Source organism: Phacochoerus africanus, chromosome 7 (assembly GCF_016906955.1).
Source record: "Phacochoerus africanus isolate WHEZ1 chromosome 7, ROS_Pafr_v1, whole genome shotgun sequence".
Classification (NCBI taxonomy): Eukaryota; Metazoa; Chordata; class Mammalia; order Artiodactyla; family Suidae; genus Phacochoerus; species Phacochoerus africanus.
Window position 1 is genome coordinate 91,279,101 of NC_062550.1, and position 9,843 is coordinate 91,288,943.

The 9,843-nt window shown below is 45.6% G+C and overlaps 1 protein-coding gene across 1 annotated transcript in view; it reads left to right on the forward strand.

The window, feature by feature from the left end:
* The window catches only part of LTA4H (leukotriene A4 hydrolase), a 31,795-nt gene extending 26,361 nt beyond the window's left edge, over positions 1-5,434 (forward strand). The window contains 4 exon segments of the mRNA XM_047788238.1: positions 1,332-1,427; positions 3,394-3,476; positions 4,127-4,231; positions 5,155-5,434. Coding sequence (XP_047644194.1) covers positions 1,332-1,427; positions 3,394-3,476; positions 4,127-4,231; positions 5,155-5,272 — 402 coding nt within the window. The 3' untranslated portion in view covers positions 5,273-5,434.
* Positions 5,435-9,843: the final 4,409 nt, after the last annotated feature.

The following is a 9,843-nucleotide window of genomic DNA, read 5'->3' on the forward strand; positions in this document are numbered from 1 at the left end:
CTAAGTTCTGATATTTAGGGTGAGGTTCTAAAGGAAGAAATTCTGATATTAAGGGGCGTTTTGAAGGGGGAGGAAGGTATAAAATAATATACTTCTATACAAGGATGTATATGCACACATTAAATTTTCTGAAAGGATATTCAAGGACCTTTTTTTTTTTTTTTTTGTCGCTCTGCAGCACAGGGAGCCCCCAGCCCCAGGGGTGACCCATGCCGCAGCTGCAATAATGCCTGATCCTGAACCCTCCATGCCGGGCTGGGAGTGAACCTGTGTCCTGGGGCTGCAGAGACACTGCTGATCCCATTATGCCACAGCAGGACCTAGGAACTATTAATATAGGCTCCTAAGGAGTGGGCCTTGGAGACAGGGAACAAAAAAAAGGAATTTTTCATTTGGTTCTACTTGCCATTTAACTTTTGCAATATATTCCTTTTAAAATGAAAAGAAACCTGAGTTTAAAAAGAATTTTAAACTAGTTTAAAATGATTTCCTATGCTACTTAGGTTAAAAGCTTTATTTAATGTTCCTTAATCATTTCCTCAAAGATAGTTGGCAATGAATCCTAAGCTGAAAAGTATAGACCCCGCTTTTTTTTCCCTAGAGGATTTCCAAGATGAAATGGGGAAGGTAGAACGTGGGGGGGATGGAGGGAAAGATCATTCTGTGGTCTGGTCAGTTTGTTAGTGTTGATACTGAAACGAACATGCAACGTGATTATTCACCAAATTTTTGAATTGGCCTGTAAGTCAATTGACATATTTTTGTAGTGTTCCTTTACTTTGAAAATCTCTATACCATGGATGGTACAAAAGAAAGATGTCAATGAGTTTCCATCACTCTTCCTATTATAGTCTGATTTTTCTTAAGTAATGTAGATTTAGGAATCATATCAACTCTAAGAGTGACGCAATCTCAGAGTGATTAAAACAGCTATGGCTTAAATTTATTTTTTACAATCTTAGGCATCCTGGTATTTTTCTTTCTTCTTTTTTTTTCTTTTTAGGGCCATACCTGCCATATATGGAATTTCCCAGCTAGAGGTTGAGTTGGAGCTGCAGCTACCAGCCTACACCAAGCCACAGCAACTCAGGATCTGAGCCACGTCTGCAGCCTACACCATAGCTCATGGCAACACCAGATGCTTAACGCACTGAGCAAAGCCAGGGATCAAACCTGCATCCTCATGGCTACTAGTCAGGCTCGTTTCCTCTGAGCCACGACAGGAACGCCTTATTTCTCTTTTTCTTAATGTTTACTTTTATGCCAGATAAACAAATGCGTATTATTTAACTGTACACACAATGGAAATAATCAAGTAATATTTATTTTAGGCCAAAGAAGATGATTTAAATTCATTCAGCTCAGCAGACCTGAAAGACTTCTCTTCTCATCAGTTGAATGAATTTTTAGCACAGATGCTACAGAAAGTAAGTATGAGCTCAAAACACTAGAAACTAAAATGAGCATAAAGGCGCAGCACGTACAGTGGAACCCCACTTGGAGAAAAATATATTAATGGGGAAACTAGTGGAAGAAAATGATGCACAAAATCTGTTCGTTTACTTAAAGACATGTGTTGAGTGACTGCTGTGTTTAGTACTGTGCTGAATCTAAAAATATGTCAGAAAGAAATCTGCTGTGTCCTCAAAAGGTTTATAATCTAGTAGGAAGGTCGCATGTGCAAAACTGAACAGCAGAGGGAGGGATGTTCTAGGTATCATTAGAGAGAAGAGGAGAGAAGGCTTACCTCCAACTGGGGCAATGAGGAAGGCTTTTGGAGGAGTGGGCTGGGTTTGAGCAGCAAGGAGGTGGACGTTCAAGTCCCCAGTGACAGAGCATGCCCAGTACTGCAGGAGTAATCCCAGCTCTGGGAAAGAAGCTAATGAAGAGATCACTAGAAAGCTGCTGGATCCGATGTAGTGAGTCTTGAATGCCAACCTTACCGGATTCTAGATTTGCTTCTAGCCAAGCAGCAGAGGGTTGATCGTTTTTAACAAGAAAGGCATCTGATGAAATGGTGGACCGGGAAGACAATTCTGCTGGTGGCCGGGAGGGCTGGACCGCTGGTGAAGGTAGTTGGCAGGTGTACAGGAGGGGGAGGGGGGAGGGGGCCGGAGGGAAGGGAAGGAACAGGCCGCCGAGAGGGAGATCGGCGGGCGGAGCGCATGGGCTTTGGGGACCGACTGGCTTGGGGTCAACCGGAAGGAGCCCCAGCAGATCTGAAGGTTTCAAAACCAGGTAATTAAAAGAATGTGTGAAGCTGAAAGGAGATGCTGCGTTTTGAGAGGGAGAGCATGAGCGGGAGGTCTCAGAATCTGAGAGGGACGGAGAGGACGCTGAACCCACGTTCCCGTGGAATCGATCACAAAATGAGCAGCAGGGTTTTCAAGCACGAGGCGCCCGAGAGAACCCACTTTTAGCACATGAAGCCATCAGCACGGCTGCACACATTTCTGCAGCCCCGCCTGCCATGTGACCTAGAACCAAGAAGCAAGCAAGCCTGACGGGATGCCTGGGGAGCAGGCCCGGCAAACCCTGCGACAGGCGGGCGCCCAGGAGATGACCTTAGCCGGCTGGCCCCACCAGGCTGAACTTGGAGCTTAGTTGAGAAGACATCGTTTGAGAAGGGTCTGGCGGTCCATGAGAACAAGGTGGCTCATGAGCACAGAGGGAGGGTTTTGTAAGATGAGGCTGAGGCTGGCATCGAGAGTTAGCATCTTCCCAACCCGAGCTCTTCCTTCTCTCCTTCTCTTAAACTTCCTCTCTCTTAAGGGCCGTTTAACACGGATGCAGGAGTTTAAGACCCCCCTGCACCTGTACACAGCAGTTTGTGTTTCTGTGGTGAATCTGTCCCTCTCCCCAAGGAAAGGGTTTGTATTAATTCATTAGATTCTGAAAAGGTCTGTAATGTAAAAATGATACAACAGTGATTTTGTAGGGATATAGGTCATTGAAGAAGGGATTTCAGAGGAAACAGGCAGAGATGAAGCTGCCGGGGGAATCTGTGAGGAAACCCTTAAGAAATTGATGGAATGTGGAGAATGGAATACATTTAAGATTTTTAAGGTAGAAGGAAAAACTTGAAAGGCTTTGGAAAGGGACTGAAATCTAGTGTTTCTACATACCGAAAAGGGTGCGCAGAGTAATTCTCATTTAATTCTCCACGTGCCTCACGAACTAAGCGATCCCTCAGCTCCCAGGAAACCATCCTTGTTCAGGATAAGTGTGCACAAAGTTTATTTCAGTGTGCCTTGGTTTCTCTCATTCCCAGCTAACGTATTTCTATGTTATAACATTTTTCGGATTTTAATCTGGCGAAGAATTTCTCTCCAGCTCCTTTCTTCCAAGGAATCCTGTTGAAATGATACATTTACTTCTTTATTTTGCTCTTAGGCACCTCTTCCATTGGGGCACATAAAACGAATGCAAGAGGTGTACAACTTCAATGCCATTAACAATTCTGAAATACGATTCAGGTACATCATTTTAACTTGTCTCTGTGGAAGAAAGTAGAAAGCCAGTGTCACAGGTGGAGAAGGTGCAAGCAGCATATGAGAGAGACAGGAGCCTTGAGAAATCCCTGTCAGATTTACCGCATCTCTATACACAAATGTAATGTCTTCCAGGAGGGATTGCAACGTCTATAAAATGACAGTATTAATCTTTCTGTTCACATTTGTCCTAAGCTTCGCTTGCCTTCAAAAAAGCAATTAGAGTTAAGAATTTTCAGTGGTAAACAGGCATCCTTCCCCAGCGAGCCAGATGGGCTCTGAAATGGGACTGGTTAGAAATCTTTGATTCTCTTCATCTTTCTGAAATCAACTTTGTAGTGTGAGCTTAAATCAAAGTTTAATTCTTTCCGAAATTGCCACGTGTAAGGTCCCTGAGCACCTACGTAATCCAGAACGTTTAAAACATACGATCTTTTTCAAGAACCATCTTCATCTCTCTCTTCTCCAATTAGGAAATGCGATATAGAAGGATCTGAGATTGTCAGAATAAAGACATAAAGTCATGTACAGTGTAACTATAATGGGATTATTCCTCATTACAAAAGTAATTTTCAGGTACCCCTTGCTTCTTCCTTCTCGCTTCTCACCCCATCCCCTAAAAACCCTCCTTTCAGATGGTTACGTCTCTGCATTCAATCCAAATGGGAAGAAGCAATTCCTTTGGCTCTAAAAATGGCAACTGAACAAGGAAGAATGAAGTTTACCCGACCCTTATTCAAGTAAGAACCAAGTCAGACTATGCTTTAAGTAAGGAATGGGGAAGAAAAAAATCTCAAACAGACGATTTTGTTGTTGCTAAAATACTTTGTAAAATGCAACCTAAAAATGATATTTAATTTTTTGTTGTTGTTGTTGTTGTTTTTTAGGGCCACACCCATGGCACATGGAGGTTCCCAGACTAAGGGTCTAATCAGAGCTACAGCTGCCAGCCTGGGCCACAGCCACAGCAATACTGGATCCAAGCCACATTTGCGACCTACACCACAGGTCACGGCAATGCCAGATCCCTGACCCACTGAGCAAGGCCAGGGATCAAACCCGCACCCCTCATGGTTATAAGTCAGATTCGTTTCTGTTGCGCCACAACGGGAACTCCTCTAGACGTAATTTTAGAGTGGGATTTAACACTTCTAAATATCTAAAATTGAAAAGATTACATTCGTTTTTTTAGAGGCATTTTATATGGATTAGCTATTATGGGCTAAAGAGGGTTAGATGCTGCTGAAAAGAAAAGAAATCGAAGAAAATCGTATATGCCCAGAAAGATTTTTAAAGGCACATAGAAGATAATTAGTGAGTAGGGAAGGACCAGAAAAAGTGTCTGAAGTTAAATGCAAGAAGGATGGAGCAGCCAAACCTTTGAGATTCAAATGTTTCAAGGAGGTGGAAGAATAGTATGTTGCTTGATACATAATAAAGGGATGCCTGGTAAAATGGAAAAAAGTTGGACCTTGGCAGCAAGACACAATATATGAATATGTAAGTGAAGTTATTTTAACCATGGATTTGACAGGAATTCTGGAAAAAAATATAACCATGCCATAAATATCTATTATTAGTCTGTTTGCTTTTTCATTTACTTCACAGGGATTGTAAAATTTGCCAAAACCAATCAGGTCATTTTTTTTTTTTTTTTTTGCAGGGACCTGGCCGCCTTTGAGAAATCCCATGATCTAGCCATCCGTACCTACCAAGAGCACAAAGCGAGTATGCACCCCGTGACTGCCATGCTTGTGGGGAAAGATTTAAAAGTGGATTAAGGACCTGTCCATTGCTGACCTCAGACACTTTTCAAAATGGAATTCATAAAGAAATATAAAACGTTAGCTCACAGTTAACTAAAAATGTCTTCATTTTGGCTTTTCATTGTTTTGTCAGTGATTATTCTTTTCTTAAATAAAGCTGAGCTACTGCCCCTCCCATCCCTGGTGGCATGTTCTTTGTAAAGTGAATTTTAGCAAAGCTTTAACCTTTTGAATGATAAATGTCAATTTAAAAAATTATTTTACATTCTTTTTCTCCCAGTATGGTCACAATGTGTATCCGCATGTTGCTGAGCTCTTCTTTTAAGCCCTTTAATTCAAACCTGCTGCACGTCAAAAATTCAACATAATTAGGATTTTGCTTTTTAAATATCCTTAAACATGCATACTTGCTTGGATTTGTCCCAGCTGGCGGACATGGGAGGAACTCTCTCATCAAAATGTTTAAATTCTAGTGGGAGAACCCTGCTTCTCACTCCTGGATCCACCTGCTGCCCCACCGGACTTGTCCTGCCCTCCTGTCCGTTAGGGTCAGGTGGCCAACTGAATAGCACAACTTCCCATCAGCCTCTCGGGCATCCCTGAAGATCTAGTCAACCTGCCTCATCTCCTTAGTGGCCAGCAGACACTCTCCACCCGCACAGAGCGTGCAGCCCAGAGAAAGAAAGAATTCGAAACCACACAACAACTGCTCCAAGTATGAGAGTAACAGGATACCCCTATGATTGTAATGCAGTGCCCCAGGGTGACTTGGCACACAGTTCGGGAACCACTGTTGTATTCGTTAGTTAGGACTGTAAGTGACAGCAACTCCAGGGACCAGAAATCAGAAAGGAAAGAAGAGGCATATTTTAAGGATGCAGGGTAGGTAGAGGTTATCAGGATCTGAGGACAGACAAAACAGGCTTGACACCAGGACTACAGAGCCATCAGTGCTCCTGCCTGTCTCTTCCCGTCTCTCTGGTCCGCATTGCATAGTCTGGCCACCCCGCAGCCCTGCTGCTACAAATAGTTCTTACCACAGGGAGAGACTGTCTCGGTTTCAGATTCACAAAGCTGAGACGCTGATCCGGTTTGGGTCTACCCCCGGCCCAGTAAACTATCAAAGAGGAATGGTGTCTTAGAGCATAAAGTAGATGGGGGTATGTCACCATTAAATACCTTCTCAGAGTGCCAATATAGTAGGGAAAAAAGGCTTAAATAATAGAGCTCCCATTGGGGCTGAGCGGTTAACGAACCTGACTAGCATCCATGAGAACGCAGGTTCAATCCCTGGCCTCGCTTGGTGGGTTAAGGATCAGGCGTTGCCATGAGCTGTTGTGTAGGTTGCAGATGCGATTCGGATCCCAAGCTTCTGTGGCTGTGGCTCCGATTTGACCCCTAGCCTGGGACTCTCCATGTGCTGCAGGCGCAGCCCCAAATAAACAAATAAATAACAGCAAGTCCCCAAATGGCAGGGCAGATAGCAAAGAGGCGGATTCCTGGTCCTTCCTGTAACCCTGAGACTTCTCCCCTGTTCTCCCACTCCTAAGCAGCTCTCTCCTTTCGGACATGTTTCTACACCACAGTGCGATTCGTCTCAAGACTCTGCTCTCCCTTGTCTCCATGCCGGAAATGCTAGAGGAGAGAATTCAGCTCAAATCCCTGGTGTATAATCACATCCTAAGTGACTGGACTTCAACAAATCCAGGGACCTAGATGATGGATGCTTTCAGAGGCTTCCCCTGCCCAGAGGCCAAGCTGAAGTCCTTTTTCAGTTATCACTGATTTGGGTGATACTGAAAGTGAATGGGGGCAAGGGATGCCAAGTGCAGGATGCTAGGAAGAAGGCAGGGGGCGCTAAAGACAAACGTTCGTAAGGATTTGCCCGGGCCGGCTCAGGGGCGCCTCTACTTCCTCAATTCAGCTAATAAGCAAATGTTGAATGATTTGGTGCCAGGCTAGACAGACACATACTTTCTAGGGTGAACAAAAATGAGTCATTTCTATACAATACTAAAGAAGAAGTAAAGCAGCCCAGAGAAGGGCCACCTACCCCATCTGAAGGGTTTAGGGAACGCTTCCTTGAGCAGAGGCCTAAACTGAGTCTTAAGGGATCAGAAATGTCTAGCTAAACAAAGAAAGTTAGAATTGAAGGAAGAATAACATAAGCATGGAGTTATGGGTTTTCTGGGTCATGAATTTGGGCACAAAACAGTGGAAACAGCTTCTCTCTGCTCCACAGTGTCTAGGGCCAGAGCTTGGATTCCTCAAACAGCTGGGCATGACTTGAATCACTGGGAGCTGGTATCATCTGGAGGCTTCTTCCTTCTCATGCCTAAGGCTTGACCTGGGATTACTCAGAAATGGCTCAGTTGGGGCTGGCAATAGGCATGCCCAAGTAGTAGGGGTTTTCTCAAAGCACATAGGGTGTTGGACTTATTCCCTTTTTTTTTTTTTTTTTTTTTGCCTCACCTGCAGCATGTGGAAGTTCCCAGGCCAGGGATCAAATCCGAGCCGCAGCTGTGACCTCTGCCAACAGAGCCTTAACCCACTCTGCCACAACAGGAATCCTTACATGTCTTTTTATTCATCGGCATTGGTCACCAGAGAGTAATCACCACGAAGGGGGAGGAGTATCCTATTCTTTCATTTCCGGCACCTCGCATAGTATGGGGTGGTGGTGGTGTTGTTGTGTGTAACAGTCTTTTCAAGAATATTTGTTGGATGCAAGTAGGAGAAGGGGAGAAAGTTAAGATGCTTCACCTCTAAGGGCCTCAGTTTTCCAAGATACAGGAGCCAAGGGCTTCCTCTGAGAATTAGAGGAGGTGGATGTGGAAAAGGTCCTTATGGAGTGGGGTGACTGGGCAGCTTTCTGGCGGGGTTCATGGGAGGCAAACACCACCGTCTCCCCATCACGGGACCTTCTCTAGCAGAGCCTGCTACCCGGGCGAACACAGATGGAAGTTTGTTGTGATGACCCAGCGGACAGATTGGACTCAGAGCATAGGAATAAAGGAATTTCAAAGGGCCTAAGAAAGTGTCCCACTGAGTAACTAGGGGACCAGCGTCTGGAAAGTCCATGAGGAAGCCAGTTTGGGAAGCACTGGGAAGAAGGAACTAGCGGGAGGCCAAGTTCAAGGGCAGAGATGACTGCGGCGAGGGGAGAAGTGGAGGCTAGGAGGGTGTGGTCAGAAGGTGGGACCCTGGAATTTAAGATTTCTTATGTGGGAGTTCCCATCGTGGCACAGCAGAAATGAATCTGACTAGGAACCATGAGGTTGCGGGTTCGATCCCTGGCCTCGCTCAGTGGGTTAAGGATCCAGCATTGCTTTGAACGGTGGTATAGGTCACAGACGTTGCTGTGGCTCTGGTATAGGCCGGCAGCGACAGCTCCAATTAGACCCCTAGCCTGGGAACCTCCATATGCTCCAGGTGCCGCCCTAAAAAAAGACCAAAAAAAAAAAATTTCTTATGTGGATGAAATTCAGATGGTGATGAATTCCAGGGTACAGTCAGGATATGGGAGCGGGGGGCAGGGGGCTGAAGTGCAAGTTCCAGCGAGGCCCAAGGAAGGCCAACTCTTGCTTCATGTGCTTCCCGGGAAGGACATTCTGGGTGTGCGTGTTTTCCATGAGCCCCTGTGTCTCCATTCCCAACCGAAATCTGTTTTCGTGGAAACAAAATGTTCAGGCTTTTTCCTTTGGAATAATCCCATCTCCAGAAGCTGGCTCACCACTAACAGGCTGCTTAGTTAAAACACTGTCTTCCTTTACTGGACTCCCTTTCCCACGTTCTTCAGAATTCCTTAACACTAGTGGGGGTGCATCTAGAGCAGGGCGCAGTTATCCGTGTTGAAGACGCTTCCTTGGATTAGGGATGTCCAGGCACCAGGATGAAAGAACAGCAATAAAGCAATACAGTGTGTGTTAAACTCCAAGTGACAGCCAGAGCATCTCCGTTGTACCAGGTGCTGCTGGAAGGGCTTTCCATCGGGGAACGCATGCACCTCTCCCACCAGCCCTTTGAAGTAGGTACTATTATTATCCCCATTTTGTAGAGGAAGCCACTGAGGCCCAGAGAATCCAAGTGACTTGGCCAGAGGTCACGCAGCTAGGAAAGAGCTGGGCCCGGATTTGATCCCAGGTAGATACTCCAAACCCCGGGGGGAGGAAGTTAGTCCCCTTGCTTTTGGATGAGGAAAGACGGGCTAATAAGTAATGCTCTGCTCCAGCCTGATGAGTGAAGGAACTGGAGCCCCCCTCCCGGGGGGTCTGGGCTCTTCACCTCCAAGCCAGGGTGGCTCTGTCATCGGATGGTGACCTTCCGTTGTGGAAACAATCTCTGGCCTTGCTGTCTTCCTTTGGGGAGGGAAAGCTTCAGAAAACCTTAGTTTGTAAGGGCGTAGTTGCTCAACCCGTATTTGGGGAATAAACAAATGAATGATGATTGCCACACTCCCTGGTGTCACAGTTGGCCAGTGGGGAGCTTTCTACAGTTGAGTAACTCCAGATAAAGCCAGGAACACGGGTGTTTACGAGTTGCCCTTAAAGGTGGCGACGGCGGGCAGAGAACAGGGGAGGGTGACA